This window comes from Sparus aurata, chromosome 20, assembly GCF_900880675.1.
Source record: "Sparus aurata chromosome 20, fSpaAur1.1, whole genome shotgun sequence".
In the NCBI taxonomy this organism is placed as follows: domain Eukaryota; kingdom Metazoa; phylum Chordata; class Actinopteri; order Spariformes; family Sparidae; genus Sparus; species Sparus aurata.
In genome coordinates, this window is record NC_044206.1 from 21,834,022 (window position 1) to 21,858,489 (window position 24,468).

Consider the following 24,468-nt stretch of genomic DNA (forward strand, 5'->3'; position numbering starts at 1 on the left):
CATGATGCAGAGTGTCGGGCTACACGGCACCTTCTCTCCGCCTGCGTGGTGCCGCAGGCCCGGAGCTCGAGGCTGGGGCCTGCACGCACACACACACACACACACACACACGCACATATACATACACTCCTCCCACCGGGCGGCCGCTGGAAGGAGCTCGTTGACGGGGAGGAGGACCAGCCGCTGCCCGGCAGTCATCGAGGAGCGACCGCGCCTGTGTGTGTGCGCGTGTGTTGGGGGGCTGACCGGGGCTGGACGACCACGGATAACATCAACAAGGTGATTATTTGTCGTTTCATTTACAAAGTCAGGGACGAAACGGGACATATTTCTGATCTAATCGCTTCCTCTTTGCTCCGAAAGTGCTGCGCCAGTGATGTTCAGGATGTCGGGCTGAAACAACCCTGATGGGAACAAAAGATTCATGTATTTGTGGGTCTTTTTATGAAGCGACTGACTAGAACAGCTGGTGGAAATCCGTCTTTTTAAAGCCACAAACACGCCGATATATAACCGAGTTGCCACGTGGGTGAAAGCTGTCTGAAATTGACTGCGTGTTAATCCATTTCAGACCAGAGTGAATATTAAAAATCTGATAAAACTCAGAGCAAAATCCCACTTTCTGTCTTGTGAAACCGTCAGTCAGCGCTCTCATCCCTCCACGGGCTGTCCCACAGGGAAGACCAGCAGCTGCTCAGCATCACTTTTTATTATATGTAAATGGCGAATGTTCTCCAAACACCCTCCTTCTCCCTCCTGACAGCTTTAATCACATGTAGTGGATATGCAAGAGGACACATGTCTCTGCTGGAGGGGGAAAAAAACAGGATGTCATGGCTTGGTGGCTCAGATTGCTGAGATATGCGCGGCCTTTATCTCACCCGGCTGATCCAGTACACACTCAGGAATAGACCCACACACTGAACACACTCGCTTTAATATGTTGTGATCATTTAGTATTCATTCGCCCCAAACAGCAAGATTTCTTCACCGTACGCTGGCTGATTCTGTGTCTCCTCTCCGTTACGTGAATCACATTGCCCCTCCGGCTCCAGTCAGCAGACGAGATTAGAGGTTGTAAACAAACCCGACAGTCGAGGGTCACCGCCGCGGGTCGCTGCTGCAGTCAGGTTGATTAATAGGAGTGAGGATAAATCCGCTTTTTGAATCCCACAAGTTTAGAAGTTTAACGTGTAAGAATTCTGCATTAAAACATCGGAAAAAAAAAACAAGACGGCTGTTATTTATGTTGTGGAGGTAGACGTTTGGTAGACCGGTCATATTCGGAGTCGGAGAGTGAAGAAAGACGTTGGCAAATACGATTAAACATAACGTGAATAAAGCTTTAAAACGTTACCTCGGCTTTGAACGTTTGCATCTGCTTGAAGATCGAGTTTGACCACAGGATCATTTGTCTTTATTCAAGCGTTAATTTGACCCAAACAGCCCGATTTCTTTACTGTACATGAGCCGTAAACCAGCGAGCAGCGAGGTTCAGTTCCTGGTTTGGAGCAATGGCAGCGATTTCATGCTTTGCAGTCAACGCTGTTCTGAAATTATCTCCAGAATCCTCAAAGAATATTTTAAAAAATGTTACATCTGTTGCACAAAAGCAGACTTCAACCTCCTTTCTTAAAGAGCTAGCATCCTGTTGAATCCGTACCCAAAACTCCAGAATAACTAACTGCTGCTAACTACTGCTAACTGTAGCTAACTTCAGCTCATATAGCCGTGCAGCTAGCAGTCCAGTCTGGGAGCTAAGAGTACCGGGGAAATGTTTAAGCTGCTAGCACAGGATCTTTGGACCACGACGTGCTAGGGCTAGCTAGTTAGCATGCTAACTTCAACAACAAATCTGTGATTTCTTCACATTCTGTTGATCATTATAGATCTTTTTTGTTAAATGTGTGTGACTGAAGAGAAACATTTTGGCATTTTGGAAACACCCGTATGTGTTTTTTTTCCGAGGGTTAGGTGCGAAGACTGACACGCTCTCTCTCACTACACTCTTTGTTGAAAAGATTTGAAAACAGAAGTGTAAATACGGCAGTTATGTGCTGGAATATTCAAGATTGTACAACCTAGTTTGGCCTCACGAGTTGTGAAATCTGAGCCAGAGTATCTGTAATAAGTCCAGTGGGTTAGGACACTTACAGCGACATTAGCTAAGAGTTTTGTCTTCAGTATTCTCGGGAGGCGTTGCTCCAATCCGTCGATGGTGCATCTGGAAATGGCATCAAGGGTCTTGGGGAGGAAATCTGCTGGAACATTTGACACAGAGGGCTTTTTCATTCAGGGGTGTTTTTTCACAAGTGCATGTTGGGTCCCATGCTCGCCAGATTCCTTAAACCCATCAGACTGCTCCTTTGTTGCCTCGCTCTCTCTCTCGCTCTCTGACCTGCAGACATGAAGTCCTGGATGACATTTTCTGATTTTAAGTGCAGATAAAAACAGAAGCGATGGGAAGCTCAGCTCAGCTCAGGAGCACGTACAGGAAATGAGCTGCTGCAGACCTCTGAGGGTTTGCATTCTGCACAGGGGGGGGGACGAGAAAATGCAGGTGGTTTGTGATTCTCGACTCTGACCTTTTTAGAAGCGTGAAGTCTGACATCAGCCACCTCGGAAGCATTGCTATAAGATCATTTATGCCTTTGTTACGCTGGTTTCCTTGCATCTATTACCAACTGTTTCTAATTGTTTGGTTTATAAGAGCAGGCAGTGATTTCCCATTCACTTGTGTTTATGGCCTGAGGTTCGTCGACCAGCTGACGATCAGACGGTCAAGATAAAGAAAGAGGCTGTACGACGTTTGATGAATTAGTTGTTGCTGATATCAGCGCAGTTGTTGCAGCTGTGCGGGAGGACGCGACTCATCGCTTCGTTTGTGAACTCCACCTAGTCCTGTTTTTAGTTTTTTTTTGCAAGAAACTTCTCCATTCTCTCGCAGCTGTTTCTCAGAATGATCTCTCCTCCCGTGCTGGTGCAGTCTCCCGGCAGCACAAAGTTGTCTGAAGCACCCAGCAACGTAATAAAAAAAAAAAAAAAAAAAAAAACTGGGAGCAATTTATTTGTTTGTGCATGTGTCTGTTTATGGCTTATATGACCGCGCCTGTTCCACCCTGACATCCAACATGTCATGTCAGCCGGGGATTGAAATAAACCAAGACGAACCTCCGTCATGACGATCACAGGAGATGGGTTTATTTGTCATTTTAGAAATTACAACAAGAAGGTCCGGGGTTTTTCGATTTCTGTCCTTTCTCCGTGGAGTTCGCATGTTCCCTCTGTTCTTGCATGGGTGTCGTCCAGGTTCTCCTGATTAGGGTGCGATATTCAGCATTTTTCCGATTATTCTTATCGGTGATTTCATTTCTGTCAGATTGCAGATAAAGTAAACTGATAAATTAATTGTAGAATGTGCTGCTTTGGCTCTGATGCAACATCCTCTCACACGATGTCCCGCCCACGGCATTATCTGACAACATGTCACAATTAAGAGCCCATCAACACTGAATAATCTGCAAAGTCACTAATAACTAAAAGTGTGAACTACATTAAGTACAGAGGAAGTATAAAGTGTTAGAAAATACTTTTCTCAGAGCACTAGTGTCTTTTTTTCAGTTGTCCCCAATATCCATTTAGTCATTATATCCACACTGCTGATGATTATTTATCAAAAATCTCATTGTGTATATTTTGTGAGAGTCGTCCCTACAATATTGTGTCAGTGTTGATATCAAAATCGGGCCAATTTGCTCAGAATTATTGTGATATTTGATTTTTGTCTCCTAACATTTATTGAACATTTATGTTAGAGAAGAGGTATTTATCATGTATCGCGACATGGCCTGAAAATAGCGTGACATTAAGTCTCATAAGCTTTAATATAGGGAGAGAAATGTACAAGTGTAAACCGAGAGCACGTGAACAACAAGGCGTTAAAACAGAGACTCTGCCTTGTTTGTCACAGGAAACCAGAGTCAGTGACGTGTTGACAGCTGGTCTCTGCTGTACATACATTTGGTATCTGTATCAAAGTGCTTGTCAGGAGTGTCAATGAGGGAGGCGATGCAATGTGACAAAGCATAATGATTACCTCTGTAGGGCTGCAGAGATGTCCTGGCCTACAAATCTTAAGAAAACATGTTTATTAATGACTCAAACAGATTTCAAATCATCATGATTAGACACGTTTTTTTTTTCCCCCACGTGGTTCAACCATTGTCTGGATCAAAGCGGTGGCCCGGCAGCCTCTCAGCAGTCGAGCAGCTCCACACAACCTGATGGATTTTTTGCTTTGTTTCTCATAGGTGCCCTTAAAGGCTGCAGCCGTTGCAGTGACATGGGCCTCAAACGTGACTACACACCCTGCAGAGCCAACACGGGAGCCTCGCCTGAACTGCCCAGTAGAAAATGACTCAGAGGAATGGATTCAGAGGGACGAGCGAGCGCTGCCTCCACTCGCAGGCCTCTGTGGTTTGTGAGCAGGACAACGGCATGGAGCAGGAGAAAGGTGCGGAGGCCAACGACTGCGAGTCTGAGGAGGGCGGATCGGGACAAGCCAGGGCCGTGACGGGACCAGTCGCAGCTCCTGATGGAGGTTGGGGCTGGGTGGTGCTGGTTGCCACGATCTTGGTCCTGGCTCTGACCCTGGCGTTCCCCTCCTGTGTGGGAATCTTCTACACCGACCTGCAGAATGACTTCCACGCCTCCAACAGCGAAACCTCCTGGGTGCCCTCCATCATGACGTCAGTGCTTCATGCAGGAGGTAAAGTAGAAGAACCAGGATAATAAACTGGGCTCGCTTTAATCAATTTGTTAATTACATTTCCGAAGTTTACCATAAATGTTGTGTAATCAAACTGTCAAATAAATCAAGCTACAGGATATATTTAAGTTGGAAAATTTCCACCATATTATTTTATTATTTGCCCCCCTCACCCGCGGTAACTTTAGTTCCTACCTGCTGTTGTTGTTCGGGGAAAAATGGGGAAACCTGAGAGAGAGTCTTGCTGTGATGGTGTTGATTTAAAGCAAATTATTCCATGAGAAAGTGTAGCTCGTTCATCACCCACAAACCACAGGGAACTCAGTGAGCTACACACCAAGAATTCAGGGTTGGCAGGGACACCGTGCAACTTCTGAAATATGAAATAGCACGTTCATGCTGAAATGAAAATGTGGATGTCAGAAGCAGGGAAATGCACCCTTGCATTAAAGAAATGTTCAGCCAGATTTCAGTCGTTGTCTTGAAGTTTCATAATCCACAAAACATTTCTGGAGCTCCACAGCAAAACAGAGTAACAGCATTCTCCTAAACAACCGAAGCAGATGCAGACTTGTCTAAAAAAAACAAAAAAAACAACATAAAATGTTTTTTTATACAGGTTGTCTGGCATAATCCAGGTCTCCAAAAAGACATTATTTACACCCTCAACGCTTACAAATGCCACGTGCACATTCTTTATCTTAGCAGTTACAAAAGGGTGTAAATAACATCTTTTCGAATCAGTTTGGGATCTCTGAGCTTTTGGAGGCTTGGATTAACGCGGATGAGCTGTATGGAGCCGTTTTAAGTCCTTTTTCATGTGTTGACTGAATTTTCATTTCTGGGTGAACTTTTCCTTTAAATGTATAAACTCCAAGGTCTCTCCTCTACCATTACTCCTTTCAAGATGTAAAACTCTTGAAGGGAGGGCGTCCCGTGTACAGAGGCTTTGTTCTCGCTGCGGCGGCCCTGGGTACGAGTCCCGTCCTGGGGCTCTTTGCTGCGTGTCACTCCCCCTCTGTTCCCTGTCATGTCTTCAGCCGCTCTGTCAATAAAGCCAAGGGCCAAAAAAAATATACTTTAAAAAACGAGAACATCTTGTTCTGTAGATGTTTAGACATTGCATTGTGTTTCCACCCCGCGTTTCGTGGTCTGAATGGTGTTAATGTGGCAGCGGCTGCAGTAGAAATGTTTCGGTTTGTGATACGGCGGAGTAAAAGTAAACAAAGAGGCTGATATAAGTGAGATAAAATTCAAAAGATGATGATGCAGTTTTTTCCTGTGTGTGCGTGGGTGGGTGATTAGAACGTCTCTGCCACTTGCAATGGAAACGGCCATATAGAGATGAAACGACACAATGTAAACACACTGGAAGGCTATTGCTAAAATTTGTATTTTATGGTCTGCTGGTAATTTTGCAAAGAATACTTTCTCCTCTCGTGAAGCTTCTCAGAGTGTCTGACCAGTCAGTAACGTCATGCCGGAAGTGGTGGTCGCTGTGCAAGGACATATAAAGTCAATATAGAGGATCGAGGTGAATGTTTGGCTACCAGTCAACCCTACAGTAACTAATTTAACCAGATATTTGCTTTGGGGACTTCATCTTTCCATCTGTTGATGCATTTTGTGACACGGAGGCTTTTATTCTGCATTTTGCACACTGTATTCAGTCCGTCTGAGAGGTTTCGTTAGTGTCCACGAAAGAGAAAATGGTTTGAATAGCTGAGGGTCATTCGACAGGATATTATTCAACCCTTTCACACACTTACCAGGAGGACTGTAGTTAGTGTTGGCTGCAAGATGCAACACTGATCCCACTGATACTGAAGTGGCTGAAAGTCACTAGGTGTTTTGAGGGGAGCTCATGTTTTTAGATTGGTTTTAAGAAGAAGATGTACGTTATTAATCCCTTATTAGAGAAAAATCAAGAGAGTAAATGAACGAGTGGATTGCGGAACAACGTCGACGTTTTGCACCTTGGTTGCCACCGAGCCGACTCAACATGTTCGAGCAGCCTTTTGTGGTTTTAACGAGAAGAAATTCCGTCTGTGTGTGTTCATAATCTCCTGCACCGGTTTCTTTTATCAGGATAAATCTGTGTGGTCACACCTGAACAATCAGGACTGATCCGTGTTAATGTTATCAAGATTAAATTCCCTTTCCTCCACTGTCCTCCCTCCCTGTCCGCCAACAGAGCCCACTACTATTGTTACCTGGGAAGAAAACAAGTGGGTGAAAGTTGCTCGATGTTTCGTCACGTGTCTGTGTTATCAGATTGTTTTCGTAACGTTTCCTCCACCTCTTTCCACCGCACCACATTTCACTCCATTGAGTCCAATTCTCCATTCCCTCATTTCCTTAAAGAAGATGTCGGCAAGGAGAAGACGTTTCTGTTTACATACATACACAGTTTGTCTATGGTGGTCCGTTTTAACCTCCTGCACTGCTTTTTGTCAAAGCAGCCCGTGGTTATATTAAAAACATTAGCACTGGTCCATGTCATTACTATCAAGTTTCACCTTCCTAGATACCTCTGCAAAGATTTTTGTCAATTTTTTGGGGGTTTTTGGCTCAGTTGTGCCTCAAATAAGTGAATCCCTGAATGCCTCCTCACATCCAGGCCTTTCTCACGAGTTAAAAATACGAATACCAACAAATCACAGGGTGACACAAAGTGCCTTTTCAACCATCATATATTCAGCTCTTACTTTTAAATCTCGGGCTGTAGTATCCAACCAAAACATGCCCCCTCCTTCCTGTTCTTTGGTTTAGGAGCTGGGTGCTTCCTGCGACTGAGTTCGCTGCTGAGCAACACGCCCTCGCCTTGTGTTATTTCATGTCCATCCATCAATTTTCATGTCTGTCTGCACGTTATCGTTATGAACATAAACAGATTACATGGATATCGTTTGTGCTCACCGCTGTCAAGCTAGTATGTTAGTAGTGGAAACTTCGGCTGCACTTTCTCCTCCATTCTTGTTCCACTAGCTCGCTGAAAGCGTTCGCAATTTAGAGGTTATATATGATATAAGCAATATTATATGTACTGTAATAGCACATGTGCAATAAGTTCATGGGCAGAGTTATTAGAGGCCTGCGACGGCCACAGTTACTGGATTTATTTATTGAATTTTTTTCTTGTATTCGTCAGAGTGTCTGATTTCTTGTTTGCTGCTGGAGGTCGGTAACAGACAGATTTTCCACAAATAAATCATAAATGTGTTTCGAGAATAACTTAACAACTCTAGCTTTAAAGGTGATGTCATATATTTTTCTTGTTGTCAACAAAAGAATCCAATTAAAAGACCAAACTCAACACTGGACATCTGCGTGTCTGTGCCTCGTAAATATTGGACAAAAAGAGGAACGTCGTTTAACACCAGACTCATCTTTTCAGCTGCTGCACTCTGAGCAGAGCAGGAGGTTAGAACTAGAAGTTCAGCCGTTTAAAGAGCGATAATAGTTTGGGGAGTTCTGATAATTACACACAGTTCTCATGGGTTTTGCAGACAGGAATGCTTTGATCTTGTAAATTTTCCTGATCTGACAGAAAATGTGACAAGAATTTGAGGTTTACCTTCATTAAGCTGCACAAAAGTTTGAGCCGCTCAACATCAGAAGGTGATCTAAGGCACCGCCTCCGCCACCTTTAAAGTAATCCTTTAAACTGCATGGAGAACAATGTCTTCAGGTGACCGTTGAGTGAAAATCTGCAAACATTGGCCTTTAAACACTCTGCTGTGTGCTTGGCTGACATACGTATGCTCAGTCAGGTCCACATTTATCTCCATCAGTACCTTTCAGCCCTGTTGCCAAACAACAAAGGCATTGCCAGTGTGTGATCGAATTAACCACCCCTGTTGGCGACCTTTAACCGACATACGGACGGTTTTTAGTGCTCAGGCTTCAGGAAAAAGATTATTTATGAGCAGCAGTTTAAGCAAAATGACGTAAAAGAGATGGGAAAATATGTTGAGCACTGATAACGTGTTTGTACGGAATCCCTGAGAGAAAAATGCTTTTTGTTCTTTTCATCTGTGAAAACAGTTGAATGAAACTTTTGGCAGGTTATGAAAAAGTTTTGCCAAAGTTTTGTTTGTTTATTTATTTTTTAATCTATGAACACTTTTGCATGTGTTTTTTATTTTTTACTTTGACAGATTCAAAAGTTAGTTTTGCCAGGATCATTTTTCAGTTTTTACATTTTTTTTAAATGTATTTGTTAATTTTTGTTTGTGACAGTTTGGGATTTATTTTTTCAGGATAAGATTTGAAACGGGTGGAAAAAGTTTGAAAAAAAAGTTTGCTATTTGCACTTTTCAAAGCTTTTTTCTCATTTTTAACAGAAAATTTTGGGATGTGAATTTTTTTTATTTTTCCGCAGGATCACTTTTCAAAGTTTTGGGGCAGCCCTGAATTAAAATGATGAAACACAAACCTTTATAAAAGATGATTTTCACTACAAGGTACGACAAATGATTTATGCATAATTACGTCATAGAGATGGAAGAAATTATCGAAAGCCCTGAGAGGCAAGTAAGAGGAAAAATTCTCTTTGTACATTTTCAATTTGTCTCCTTTTTTTTTCACGTGTGAAAAAACATACAATATGTGGCGTATACACCTTTAAAGTTGGTTTGCAAACAGTACATTTGTAAAAAGAGGTGGAAAAAGTTTTGTCGGGTGATTTTTAACGTGTTTTTGTCATTTGTAAACGTTGTACCTATATTGTGTGTTAGAAAGCTAGAAAAGAGAACTGTCACATCTTCTGTTTTTGAGAAGAAAAAAAAAATCGGCAGAATTCTTTTTCTCACTTGCTTCTCAGAGTTTCCATAGATCTGTCTTGAGACACAGCATATTTTCATGCTAATGTAAAAAAAAAAAAAAACATTGGACTGACAGTGACTGTACTTCTGTCATACATTCAGAGAGCAAACATACTTTCAGTCATGCTTTAAGAACTTTTCTCTCAACTGGTACAGATTACAGATAAACACAAGTTATGTGAAACCTGCTGTAGGATTAAGAAAACTACCCAGAAGCCTTTGCCCATTTCTGCTGTGGCATGCATTAACTAAGAGCATTATATCTGATCCACAGGTCCCTTTTGTAGCGTGCTGGTGGAGAGACTTGGTTGCCGGGCGACGGTCATGTTGGGCGGAGTCCTGAGTGGGCTCGGAATGGCTGCCAGTTCATTTACCCAGTCCATCAGCCAGCTCTACGTCACAGCTGGGGTCGTTACAGGTCAGCAGACAGATTTATTATCACGAGCTGACGCTTGATAACCGTGGTTACACACGACGCTACGCTACACTACCTGTCCAGCTCACAGCAGGCGCAGTTACACTGCAAAGAGCAAACCAGAATTTAGGGATGCACGATACAAATCTGGCAGATACGTTTTTATTTAAAATGATGTCTGATAAAGAAAGTCAACAATACCTGGACAAATGAACTTCTCCACACTCCTGTACAGTACAGAAAGAACACAGTAAACTTATTTAATCCCTCCTCTTCTCCATAAATCACTGAATGATAATTGTATTAATGTCTTCTTCCATCGGTCCAGGTCTCGGTTTCTGCTTCAGCTTCCAGCCGGCTGTGACGATCCTCGGGCACTACTTTGTGCGCCGCCGTGCGTTCGCCAACGCCATGTCGTCCACAGGCACCGCTCTGGGACTGTGCACTCTACCTTTCCTGGGTAACTACCTCCACACAGAGCTGGGCTGGAGGGGCAGCTTCCTGGTTTTGGGGGCCGTCCTGCTGAACTGCTGCGTGTGCGGAGCCGTGATGAGGCCCCTGCAGCCCGCCAAACATCGTGGCCAGCCGCTGATGAACCACGGACCTCTTCCGCCAGAGGAGGAAAAAGTAAAGAAGCAGAAAGGGCTGCTGAGGACGATATGGAGCTACTTGGTGGCTTCCATGAGCAAACACATGGCCTTTGATCAGTTCTGCAACAACTCTCGTTACTGTGTGTACACTTTAGGCATCACCTGGATGATGCTGGGCTTCGTGGTGCCCCTGGTGTATCTGGTTCCCTACGCCACAGCAAACAACATGGAGCAGAGCCGCGCCGCACTGCTGCTCTCCATCCTGGGGATCGTTAACATCCTGGTGCGCCCGCCCATGGGCATCATCTTTAACATGCCCTGGTTCAAAGGGCGACACATTTACGTTTTCGCCATGGCTCTGCTGGTCAACGGGTTCAGTAACAGTATCTGCTGCATCGGGCCCAGCTTCAAAGTCCTGCTGATTTACGTGATAGTCTACGGGCTGTCCATGAGCGTGGTGGGGTCGCTGATGTTCACCGTCCTCATGGATACCGTGGAGATGAGCCGCTTCCCCTCAGCTCTCGGCCTGCTCGCTATCATGGAGAGCATCACGCTGCTCATCGGGCCTCCACTGGCAGGTAAACAGATGGAGGGCACAGATATGGTGCGAATGTAGGACGCAGTCGCATCGTGATGCATATTTCTAGATGGAATGTGCCTCACAGTGGATTTACAGATTCAGGCAGATTTAAAGTGGAAGACTGGTGGAAACAAAACATGCAAAATACAGTCAGGGGATCATTGTAGCTCAGATTTATTGTCTATGCGTTATGCAAATGAGTGCATATTTAATTAGATGATATGATTTACACATTTTAGCACACATTTCAGAAAACTAAGTAATCAACAGGGGAAGTTTCCTGATTAAAAATTGACTATATTCATCTGTGGGGTCTATTCAGTTGTTTGAAAAAATATAAGTTAATTGTTTTATACAGCGAGTGTGAGTGAGTGTACAAGAAACCCCTTTTTTATTTTTTATTTTTTGCTTTTTGCTGTTGTGGTAACATTTGACATGTCGTTAGTGTGTGCTCTGCAAAGCAATGAAATCAAACCTCCGGAGCAGCTCTGCCTCTGATAATGATAAGGATCTTTTCTGTTGAGAAAACTTAAAACACGTGCTGCATGTGTGCTCAGATCTCCTGCATGTGTGTTTACGTATGCTTTGGTGCGCACGTTTCTGCTTGTGTGTTTCACGAACGTCAGGAAATAACAGGTTCAGCCCCTCCTGCTCGAGGCTGTAGCTGTAAATAACATCATGTTCTCGGTCATTCTGTCCGCTACACAGAAGAAAAGAGACAAGTCTGCACTGGTGGAAGAACAATTCACATCCTTTACTTCAGCACAATGCGTAGCAGTCCTGCACTGAAGACCTTACTTACAAGAATCTTGTGCTAAGAGCAGTGCGGGAGTAGTGAATGTATTCAGTTACGTTCCAGCACTGTGAGCCTGAGGTTTATTTTGGAGGACTGTAGTTTAGAGGCAGCAGAGCGGTGGAAAGGGCAGAGGCTCCCTGTCTCAGATAACAGGTATGCTGCTCCTGCTTATCTGCGGGCTCATGTATCCGGGCAGTGATGTCACCACAGAGACAAGTCACGACCGAAACACTTTACACCTGGTTTGCTCTTTAACGTGGTCGCGCTCAACTGAAAAAAGGGCTGATCAACACAACACACACGGATACTACGATCTGTAGAATATAAATACTTCACTTGATTTTATGCGTTTGTAAATTCCTTTTAATTCCCTACAAAGCTCCTCAACAATTAATAATTACTAGATTATTATGTTGTATTAATTATGGAGTTTAAAGAAAGACATGTCTGAGACAGGTGTCAGAGTCCTGCGGCTGTGCTGGGTTGTAAAGCAGGTGAAGCTGCTCCATTTGAATCGCAAACTTTATTTGTCGCATGTGTTGAGTTCTATTTGCAAGCAAACAAATTTGACATTTGTCAATCTTCTCGTTCCCGCAGGAGTCCTGGTAGACAGGACGGGCCAGTACTACCACGTTTTTTTCGCCTGCAGTGCCGTCGTTGCCTCCGCTGCCGTGTTCCTCATGGCGTCTTTCTTCTGGCTCGACAAAAGGGACAGGAAGTCGTTAATGCAGGGTCAACCATCAGCACCGCCTGAACCAGCAAGACCCGTCGACATAGTTCCCGGCTGTCAGTACAGCAGCGTGCCCACAGAGGGAGACAAAGACAAGGCCTCGGCTAACGGGGCGGAGTATATCACCAGCCTCTGAGCCTGCTCACACATCACACTCTGGTTCACACAGTCTTCTGATTATTCTGTAATGTTCGTGTGAGCTTGTTCGGTGCGCCAGATGTTGCAGAGTTTGCTCTTCTGTGGCTGAGCGACGCCTCACCTCTCGAGCAACATCTGCCATCTGGTGCACCATAAAGGTCAAAACAAACACTATGAATAATTTTCACTGTGTGACCGAGGTCGGACACTTGACCCTACGTACCAAAATGGAACAGATGTGCACTTACCATGTGATTGTACTGTTTATTGTAACATGCTGCTGATCTTATCGCCGTGATCACACAATCATATATGAGCTAGCTCACTTTATCAAGCCAAGAGACGTCACATGATCCTTTTGTTGAAGAAATCACTCAGAATGCTTTCTAGATGTTTGACAGAACGAGGAGCTTACAAACAGAAAAGAATGAGTAGGTAGCTAGAGAACGAGACAGTATCCCAAGTGGTTGTAGTCAAACACAGAGCAGATTTAGCTGTAATATAAACGTGTGAAATCAAACTGAAGGAAAGACAATGAAGTAGAAAATGGCTCACAGAGAATACTTAATTATAGGGATGCACCGATTTTTTTCTGTTCTCCCTTTTGTGCCAAGGGAAAAAAGTAATAACTGAACTGTTTTGAAGTAATTCAGCCTTTCACCACACTTTCAAAGATGGCGTAGTTAGATCTTTGAAAGAGCATGAATCTCAATCATACAAAGTTGGAAAACAATTAGATAAAACCTGTGGAAAGTTTTTTAAAGTCGCAGCTAGGTGGAACCAGTAGGATTTGTCCCAGCTGTTCCTGAACGCACCAAAAGACATGTTGACTGTTGAATCTCATTCCCAGGTCGTCAAATAGCCACATTTTGTGTCTGTAAAGCGTCCTGAGCATCAACAAAGTGAGAAAAAAAGAAAATCCAGGCAGAGGGCTGCAGATACGAGACACTAACACGCCTTTTCTTCCCATACCGGTCTCCCTCTCTTTCCGTCTTTTACATCTTCATTTCCTCCCACTGCATCTACCGTGTGATGTGCACTGATAGGTTGAAATCAGTCTTGTGATGTTGCGAAGGCGCTGTGCAATGATGCCAAATAAAAATAATCCATAATGCATTCAAACTAAAGAAACAAACCTTGCCAAGCTTTGAAGAGACTGTTCAGATATTTGTGTTCAGATGTAAGAAGGAAAAGTCAGTACTGAAACCTGAAAAGTATGCTTAAGTATGATAATTAAGTATTAGTACATCCTTACTTGCGACCTCTGCACAGTCTTACAAACTGATTGCAGGGATGTCACGAGCCAGTTCCTCCTGAGATTTTGTCAGATCTCATAAACATGAGCAACTGCTGTCGGTGGTCTTATTTATAGCAGTCAACAAGGCAAACGTCGGCTGATAAATTGGTGCATCCCAACTTCATTATCAAGAGTCAATGTGGATTAAAGGATAATGTTATTATTCTACATTTTTTTCAAATGTCAACAAATCTCTAAAAGACCAAAGCCAGCTCTGTGTTAACATGTTTGAATTTAGAGGAGATATCAGCCTTTGATACACACAACACTTGTTTGAAGATACATTTAGTGCTGTTTTTTGATCTTTTTGGGGTATTATAGACAATAAGAAAAATCACTGGACTTATTTTTTAAATGACCGACTTGTTACAGTAGGCAGAACATGATATAGAAAACAAGAATGCTGTCTTTCTGTGTCTTCTAGACATCTTCATGATCTTTAAAGTAGAAAAATGTATTTTCTCAGTCATGTGAAATGGCATATTACACCCATGATGATACGTTTGAGTTGCTTTGGATCACAAAAAAAAATTCTGTTTGTCATTCACTGTCACATGTGGAATATGTACCGTGTAAGCAGCAATTAACCATTTGTTTGTGTTTATCTTCTCATTCCTTAATGGAACAGTGCCTTTTTGTATAACTGGTGTATTTTTAAACACAACCACAGGAAAATATCACAATTTCAGATGATTTCATATTAAAGGTCAGCTTGAATGTGGTCTGAAACATCTCATGAGAGGAATATGTCGAAGGCACTGAGGATTCAGCAGCTCACATGTTTAAACCGACACTTTTTACAACACTGTAACTGGGTTTACCTTCACATGACAGACTTATCTATCTTTATCACCACCTGCAAAGGTCTGAACAAAGATATTGTATTATATGTCACAGATGACTGAAGATTATATATAAATTTCAGGTAAGAGCCGTATTGCAGTAATCAAAAGTGTAACCAGAAGCTTCTCGTGATGAGAGGATTTATTAGTAATTTTTTGAGGCTTGTCTTGCTTTGGGCCAAATTACAGTAAAACTTTACTATAGATACTTTATTTATGCATTTTGATCAGGGGGAAAATAAATGTTTGAATATCAACATGGTCTTTGTTGTGAATCTTTTTGTAAAGCATTATATTCACTTTTAAATAGAGTATTTCTCTACTGTGCTACAGTAAAAGATCTGAGTATTTCTTCCACCTCTGCTGTTTGTCTTGAACTGTCAGATATTAGCTGTCGCCATCTTGTGGCAATAATTTATATTTACAACGGAAAACATACGTTGTACTTTATACATGTAATAGCTTTTGTAATGCAGTAATATTACTGTTAATAAAGTATTTCTACAGTGAGGCACTTTTATGCAGGTCTAACTTAAATATCTGAGTATTTCTTCCATCTCTGCTCTTGTTCTTAAGTAACTGTCAGATATTAGCTGCCGCCATCTTGTGGCAATAATTCATACTTACAACGGAAAACATACGTTGTATTTTTACATGTAATAGCTTTTGTAATGCAGTAATATTACTGTAAATAAAGTATTTCTAAACTGAGATACTTTTATGCAGGTCTAAGTTAAAGTTTTTAGTATTTCTTCCATCTCTGCTCTTGTTCTTGAGGAACTGTCAGATATTAGCTGCCGCCATCTTGTGGCAATAATTCAGATTTACAACGGAAAACATACGTTGTATTTTTACATGTAATAGCTTTTGTAATGCAGTAATATTACTGTAAATAAAGTATTTCTAAACTGAGATACTTTTATGCAGGTCTAAGTTAAAGTTTTTAGTATTTCTTCCATCTCTGCTCTTGTTCTTGAGGAACTGTCAGATATTAGCTGCCGCCATCTTGTGGCTATAATCTGAAATGACGGACTGCCGTTGACTGAGTACGTGTAAACTTTAAGGCAAAGTAGAGGCACAGGCTGTATTCTTAGGCCTATATTTAAAACGGAAGATACAAGTAGAAAAACAAAAATGAGGCCAGTGTTATTTGGGCTTTGTTTTACCTTCTTGTTTCAGCTGTACGGAGTCGATCCAGGTCAACCGTGCGTCACCTCGTTAGCGCTAACTGAAAGTGAAAGTAAAAGTTAACCACCAGCAGCAGCATCAAGCTAAACCGCTGAATGTTGGAGGAAACACACGGTAAGTCATCCACATCATACACGGTAACATGAGCGTCACGTACATATCACTGTGCCACACGTTTGTCTAGCTAAATGTTAAACAGCAGCGAGAACAGGAGCGACCTAAAACATGTTGTTGCGAAGTGTTTATGAAGTTATTAGCCGACACTAGCTAGCTGCAGTGACATTGCTTTCAAAAAGCTGCTACAAAGTCGTCTTGTGAGTAAATCTAACGTTGTGAAGTGCATTCAAATGGCCGTATTAGCTCATAATGTTACAAGTATTAGTGTTATGTGACTTTCCATGTTCAGTTTGGTAATACAAGATATAAATCAATCCCCTGCTGGGAAAAACAGCATAGACCAGCACCAAAACCAGCAAGACCAGTATGTGTATTAGTGCTGGTCTATGCTGGTTTTTCTGCAAGGGGCCACTCTGCATAATGAGTATTTTTACTTTTTTTTACTTGTAACTTGAGTATTTGTACACTGTCCTATTTCTATTTTTGCTAATGTGGAATTTTTGATCCTCCTGCAGCCTGACTGACCACCAGAGGAAAATGAAGGAAGTGGCAGCTTGTGGCTTTTTTATTCTCCTCTTCGATGCCGTGCTCGGTTTGGCGCTGTGGGCCGGACTGTGGCTGCGGCGGTGCTCCGGCTGTGGTGGACTGGCTGGTGTGTGGGCCATTGGGGCAGCAAAGTGGGCCGCCCTCCATGTTTTTACCTTGGCACTGACTGAAAGGAAGCCCCAGGCTGTGCTCTGCAGGATGGTCGCACTCCTCTGCCTCCTTTCTCCCGTGTATGAAAGTGGACGGATCTTCATGGAGCCTCCCTCAGAGCCTTACCTGGGACCGTCTCCCGACCTCAACATGCTGCTCCTTGGCCCGCTGTCGTCAGTGCTGGCCTGTATGGTTTGGGAAAAGGGCCTCTGTGGGAATGCGAAGATGAAAAAGGGCACCGTTCAACTGGATGCCAGGCGGTTGCTGATGAGGATGGTGAAATACTTCAAGCCAGACACCTTTTACCTTATAGCAGCTTTCAGTTTCCTCATCTTAGGTGTCATCTGTAAGTGTAAAAATACTGACCTTCTACACTTTACACACTACACTCACCTGTTCCATCTGTACGACGCAGAGAAATCACTATCTATGTGTCCTGGGGATGCACCATATCTTATACCAGATAATGCTATAACGCCAAACACCAATATTGAAATAATGATAAGAGGAAACTCGCCCAGCAACCATCGGTGTACTATGTGTGCATATCACAATCATCTGCTGTAACAACACCAATCCTTGACACACAGATATCCACAATCAAAGCTACAAACTTGGTATTGGTGAATTAACTACTTGGGTCGCTTTCAAGAATAATCAGCTCTGATTGATTCTGTATTCTCTAGATGGTACTTTACTGTTCAGGAGATTGCGCTGTTTTGAAACCATAGAAATAAACCACAATTTAGTTTCTTGGAATTTTGTCAACACGTGCATCAGGATGACATGGTGGGGCTGTACCTGACAAAAGGAATCAAAGACCTGTCGACATCACTGTATAATTTCCCGTTTTGCTAATCCGTGTCATTCCCTTCCGAACAGGTGATACGTTTATCCCGTTGTATCAGGGGAAGGTGATTGACATGCTGAGAGGTCAAGTGCTTCAAACTGGCTTCTGTTATGCAATTGGACAGCTGGTACTTCTCTCTATTGGAAGGTAATCAAATTAAACTGTTTGTTTATATTCTTGTCCTTTTGTGATTTCCTCTAATCACCTGTCTGATTAGTAAAATAAGCAGTCAATTTTTAATGTCTCTATCTTAACAGCGCTGTGTTCTCTGGCATGAGAGGAGGCATCTTTATGTGCACCCTGGCCAGACTGAACAAGAGACTGAAACATCTGCTGTTTCACTCCCTCCTGCAGCAGGAAGTGCATTTCTTTGAGGAGAACAACGCTGGTGAGAAGAACACAGAAAACACACAACATATTCCAGGGATGCAGTGATTTTACATATTTGTTTACTTCTTCTCCAGAGCTGTCAGTTAACATGATACAATTTCATCTTTTCTTTTTTCCACCGCTCAGGAAGCCTCTCCTCCCGGCTGCACTCCGATGTGGACAGGATGGGCCGCACAGTAGCACTGAACGCCAACGCGCTGGTTCGCAGCACATTCAAGACCTGCCTGATGCTCTCAGTGATGTTAAACCTGTCCTGGGAGCTCACAGTGCTCACCTGCATAGAGATGCCGCTCCTGGCCATCTTGCAGAACAAATACATCACAGTGTCTAAGGTAGGCGTGGTGAGATTAGCCAACAGTTCAGGATACGGCGTGTTAAGTACGATAGATAAAAGTAGCCAATACACAATAAATCATAGCTGAGCAGACAACAGCACACACACTCACCACTGAGGGGAGCTCCAATGCTAAAAGTTACAGATATTTTCAGAGACACCAGTGATTCAGTGCATTGCATTTAAGAGACTATTAAAAAAAAACATGTGAAAAAATAGTTACAGATTACAGGGTTCGTACGGGTGCTTGAAATCCTTGAAAGTGCTTGAATTTCAATGTTGTGTTTTCAAGGTCTGAAAAGTGCTTGGATTTTAGTTTAAGTGCTTGAAAGTGCTTGACATTATAACTCTGTGTCTTTCACAAAATTGGGATCAGACTGGATAATTAATTTCTGAAGTTTTTGCTATTATAGAATATAATTTTAGATGTTTACAGCCTGATACAATGTACATAACTGTGATAAAAAGTGAAGAAAACAAATCACAAGTATATATATTCCCTTAGATACGTATTTCACCCCAGCAATAAGGTGCTGGAAAATCTTAAAAATGACCCTTAAAAGTGCTTGAAAAGTGCTTGAATTTGACCTTGAAAAAAGTGTACGAACCCTGAGATTAAACAGAGGTTATGTATCTAACTTATTGACAAGCCAGAGTAACGTTTTAGTCAGTTCCCTTTTACTAAAAAAACCATTTTGTTATTGTTGCTTCACTGGGATGTTTGAGCTTCACTGTGCAAAATGATAGTTTGACACCGCTGTTTTCACTTGTTTGTACCGAAGGAGGAACGTTTGTCTAGTCAAGAAAATGAACAGTATTTGTATTGTCGTACATTTTTTAGTTTTCAGTGAGGGAGAGAGAGAGGTCATTTCAATTCTTAATGATGAAATTGACCGTTTTTATCGAGGAGCAAAATGTACCAGACACAAATAATCATTAAAAGCCGAGTATTTGTGTATGTTTTATACCACGTCCAGAGGGGATCTTTTCCCTTCCACTGCACACCAAACAAGGTTTAGAAAATAACAAGGGAAAAGATACAATCAGAAGGACAGGGCAGCAGACAGGGTAGATTTAGTTACAAGCTGAGTGAAGAGAAACAGAAGCGAAGATAACTGGATCCAGTCAAAATTACAAACAATGGAGCATTCATCAACTTCAGCTGAAAGTAATTAAACTGAAGGTACAAACAGTCACTCGGTTGGTAGAAGGATTGTGTTTCTCCAGACAGTGAAAACTAATGTGACTTTTCATAGCAGTGGAGAATGCGACCTGTGGAATAGAATATATATTATAATTTCAACTCTACTGGATTTGAAATTGGAGACAGTGACATGGGAGATGTGAAACTTGAGTAAATGGTGTACAGCTCGGGTCAAGATGACTTGAATCTATTGTGTATTTAGTACGTCAGTCGGATCATATTCGCCTTCTTGCTGTGAATCTGTCTGTATTCTTTGTTGAACAGGAGCTGAAAGACCAGATCCAGGACTGCCATGCTCAGAACAAAGATCTGGCTACTCAGACAGTCAGAAACATTTGCACAGTCCGCAGCTTCAGGGCCGAGAAAGATGAACTGAGGAGGTATAACGAGGCTCTGGACCAGATGTGTGCTATCAAGACACGATCGGGAATATACAGCATACTCTTTGGCTTTTTACGGAGGGTAAGATGGCAGTAGTGTACATCCGTCTGTCTTGGAAGCAGGAGAACATGTTGAGCTGCAACTTGTTGGATGGTCATTTGTATGGAGACCTATTTAACTATTATAGATGTCAAATGGGAAAATAAAAAATACATAAAATGTTGGAAAATACAAAAATCATGAAAATACTCATTCAGTCAGAATGGTACACATGTCACGCTACAATGAAAATCTTTAAGTCTGGCCCATGTTTTTAGGAACCTGTGTGATTTCTGTTGTTAGGTATGTTTTTACTGCAATGTGAGTAATTCCTCTCTCTGTACTCTTTCATACAGCTGGTGAGTCTGGGGATAAGGTTGCTCATGCTGGTACAGGCTCGCAGTCTCATCTCCTCAGGTCACCTCAGCATCGGTAGTCTTGTTTCCTTTTTCTTGTACCAGAAGCCGATGTCGAACAACTTAAAGGTGAGCCGACTTACAAATATTTTACACTGATGAATCTTTTTTCTATGTATTTGAGTTGAAAAATATATAATGCAGATTATTTCTTTCTTTCACAGGAGATTTTGTATTGCTACGGAGAGACGATGTCCACAGTTGGCGTCATCTCCAAAGTGTTCAGTTATCTCGACAGGACACCAAAGTGTGAGAAGGCGGGAGAGTTAGCTCCTGAGAAGCTGGAGGGAAGGATCGTTTTCCAGAATGTCTCCTTCACCTACCCGTCAGCTCCATCAGATAAACCAGCTCTGAAGGTAACAGTCTGACAGGCTGATAGCACAAGTTTGACATGGTGGCCCGACAGCAAAATTGTGTTCTGAATAGTGTCAAACATTAATCTAGAGTCGGACGAGCCGCAGTTGCATAATCGCATCATTAACATGTTCTGTACAGTCTGTTTCTATGGAGCTTCAGCCAGGGAAGATGACAGCACTGGTCGGCCCCTCCGGCAGCGGGAAGTCTTCCTGCGTCAGCCTCCTGAAGAGGCTGTACGAACCTCAGGAGGGACAGATCCTGCTGGATGGAGAACCGCTGCACCATTACAAACACAAATACCTCCATCAAAAGGTACAATAAAATCACCGCAGCAAATTAAAAAAATAAACATTTCTTATTTTTTGCTTAAAAAAATGTTGCTTACATAAGAAAATTAAGTTTATTTTCTATATCAGACGTCATAAAGTGCTTTGTTTACTCAGGTGGCCTTGGTATCCCAGAATCCTGTGCTGTTTTCTGGTTCACTGAGATACAACATTGAGTACGGCTTGGAGGACTGCCCCATTGAGAAGGTGAAAGAAGCTGCAAAGAGGGTCAACGCTGATGGGTTCATCTCTGAACTGGAGGAAGAATACGACACAGGTACAGATACTGTGCAAAAATTTGAAAAACTTCAAAATTTGAAAAGGTGCCTTAGATTTTAGTTCTTGTTGAGTTGATTTTTTTTTCTCATAAACGAACGCTGCCTTACATTAACATTGTTGAACTAACATAACAAAAACATAGTGAAAAAAAAACAGCTGCTGTACAGCCACAAAGAATACACTTTATTAAATGTCCAACAGAAATGCAGACATTAAGTCACGTTGTACAGATTTAAGTTTGTGTAGCTTACAACTGCACATCTATGGAATAAAAACTGTATGTATGATAGTGAGATATTAATTTTTACCAGGCTATGGTTAAGGCAGATGTGAAAGGGTGGGAAGGAAGTTTTTGATGGGATATTTCAGTCATGATCGACAGAGTTGCTGTCACTTGAATGATCTATATTTGTTTATCCGTACAGATATAGGTGAATGTGGTGGCCGACTTTCAGAGGGACAGAAGCAGTGCATCGCCATCATCAGGGCTCTGATTCGAGATCCGCAGGTCTTCATACTGGATGAGGCTACCAGCAAACTGGATATTGAAATGCAGCATATTGTAAGTTAATGTTGTTGTTTTTTGGGTATGTATAAAAGGTACAAAGTTGGAAGAAGGCTCTTTGCTACTGAGCCAGTAGTGAATGTAGAAACAGCACTGAATTGTGAAGTTTTGATGATGTGTTAAGTGCGCGACCCACACACGATAACTTTCCCAACACTTGTAGTACAAAGATGAGGATCAAGTGTTCCTGAAGGTTTGATCTGCAGCATTAATTAATTAATTAATTAGTCTAACTTGATATTTCATTCTTCTGTGTCTCAGGTGCTTCGGGAGGTTCTGTCATGTGGTCTAACGGTCCTGCTGGTGGCTCATCAGCTGAGCACGGTGGAGAAGGCCGATCACATTATCTTCATGGAGAAAGGAGAAGTCGTGGAGGAGGGGACGCACCAGGAACTCATGGCCAAGAGAGGACGCTACCACCGCTTGAAAGAGGAACTGTTCACTCAAGTCGGCTGAAAAGAGCTCAGTAAATATAGTTTTATTGTTTGTATGTGAATTGTTGTTGTTATTGTTTTCATCTTGTCAGACTGTCAGGACAAAAACAACATCATATATTAGATATGAAGTAATGGGAATGAAGAGGTATGGTCTGTATGTTTCATGAGCACAAATTATGTTTACGTGTTGAAGCAGTATTGGAGCATCACACCAACAGAGGAACTGAAACTTCAATACTAAGAAAGTTTAAAAAAAAGATATTTTCATAGGCAAATATTGTTTTTCACTCCACTTATCTGACAGATGATTTTGCCAGTTAGTTTACAAATTCAGATTTTATAATTAAAAAGATAGATACACAGATAAATTAATCATACAAATTATCATAAGTTACTGTCCTACGTAACAGTGGAGCACAATTACTTGTTTTAAATATCTGATTTATTAAATGATCATAACTTTGCGAACACTAGAGAGAGGGGAGAGAGGGTGATTTCCTTTTCCCTCAGAATGAGTATTTCACTATCATCCCCAGCGTCAGACACTGTTGCATAGCTGTGGATAAACGCAGAGTGGATTGCGAGCAGCTGAATATGATGAATCCAGCGTCCACTTGGATAGTTTTATTCACCTTGTGTAGCCCCGCTGATCTGCACGACCGGCTTAACCCATGTTTTTTTTCAGTTAGAGCTCTTCTCCCAAAAAAGAGGATGTTTATGGACAATCACAGAACCTTTTTGTTAACAACATCCTTAATCTTGGAAAATGTAACATACATATATCCAAGTCTATGATAGTGAAACCATCCTTTTATATATATTTCGTCAGGAGTTTGTTTTTTATGCAAAAGTCCTGATGGTCATGAAAAAAAGTAATGTATGCATTAAAGAAGAACATGTTTTACAAAAATAGGCCTAGCTTTGTGGGTTTTTTTTTTTTATTTGTTCTTAGTTTTTTTCTTAACTCTTCTTTTATATGTTAACTGTATTAGAATTGTAGGCATTATTTGCCTTCTTTTGTATGGACGTGTTTCTTTGCACGAGTATGAAGAACACAAAGGTTGTAAATGGACTTTGTTAAATAAAGAGATAAAAAAAAAAACCTATGTAGCACTGCCGTTTTCTCTAAGCAGTTCTGTGGATAAATTTCACTTGTTAATAATTAGTAAAATATCAATGTGTGTTCGAGCAACTTCTTTTTTTCAAGCGTTTCTGAAAGATATTTCTGTAAATCAAGACCAAAGGCAGCAGTGTGGAAACAATCCGTAAGAACATGTTCAGTAGTTTCTCCCTTACACTTGCAAAAAGAGCATCCGTTGTTTATATCTCAGGGGAAAAAAACGAAATTGGCAAAAGCTATTACTACTACTAAAACGACTTTTTAGATATTTCAGATTTACTCCATTTAATTCACAGCCCTCTCAACTGTGGTTTGTTGTGTTGTGTTTTGTTTGTTGATGTTTGGTTGTCTTGAGGGTGGACTGGAATTCTGAACTTGTATAAATTTGGATTTGTTCTGTATTGTTGTGCGGCCCGTAGATCATACACACTAGAGACTTCCATCAAACAAGCTGGCCAACTTACAGTTTAGCACCCGGCGAACTTAAATGGGGATAAAATAATTGAATCTTGACTTTTCTAAATGTTATTGGACAGAATGCTTTCCACCGTTTTACAGATGCTTCTTTCTCAAAGTCAGCTTACAGGAAAAAAACAATAGCTGCACTTCTTCTGTAAATTTCAACACTTCAGTAACCGTTTATAAACCAATAAGCTCCACACTGATTCAAATAAAAATGATCTTGTTACAATAATTATCAAGAAATTCACATCTCTATCTTGAAACAGGTAGAGTAAGAGAGGCAGGTTGCTGCACTGGAATATAAATAAAAATAAGGTTGATTTTT

At 41.8% G+C, this 24,468-nt stretch overlaps 2 protein-coding genes across 2 annotated transcripts; both read left to right on the forward strand.

Annotated features, from left to right (window-relative positions):
• Positions 1–15,239, forward strand: slc16a5a (solute carrier family 16 member 5a). Its single transcript, XM_030400676.1, has 5 exons — positions 1–279; positions 4,311–4,768; positions 9,869–10,012; positions 10,338–11,177; positions 12,573–15,239. Exons 2-5 carry the CDS (start codon positions 4,414–4,416, stop codon positions 12,839–12,841), a joined length of 1,608 nt encoding a protein of 535 aa, XP_030256536.1. The 5' UTR covers positions 1–279; positions 4,311–4,413; the 3' UTR covers positions 12,842–15,239.
• A 768-nt stretch (positions 15,240–16,007) lies between these two features.
• On the forward strand, positions 16,008–23,663 carry tap2t (transporter associated with antigen processing, subunit type t, teleost specific). Its single transcript, XM_030401481.1, has 12 exons — positions 16,008–16,284; positions 16,803–17,329; positions 17,866–17,980; positions 18,091–18,221; positions 18,350–18,555; positions 20,026–20,223; positions 20,538–20,666; positions 20,762–20,953; positions 21,093–21,266; positions 21,398–21,557; positions 21,985–22,121; positions 22,386–23,663. Exons 2-12 carry the CDS (start codon positions 16,825–16,827, stop codon positions 22,578–22,580), a joined length of 2,142 nt encoding a protein of 713 aa, XP_030257341.1. The 5' UTR covers positions 16,008–16,284; positions 16,803–16,824; the 3' UTR covers positions 22,581–23,663.
• Positions 23,664–24,468: the final 805 nt, after the last annotated feature.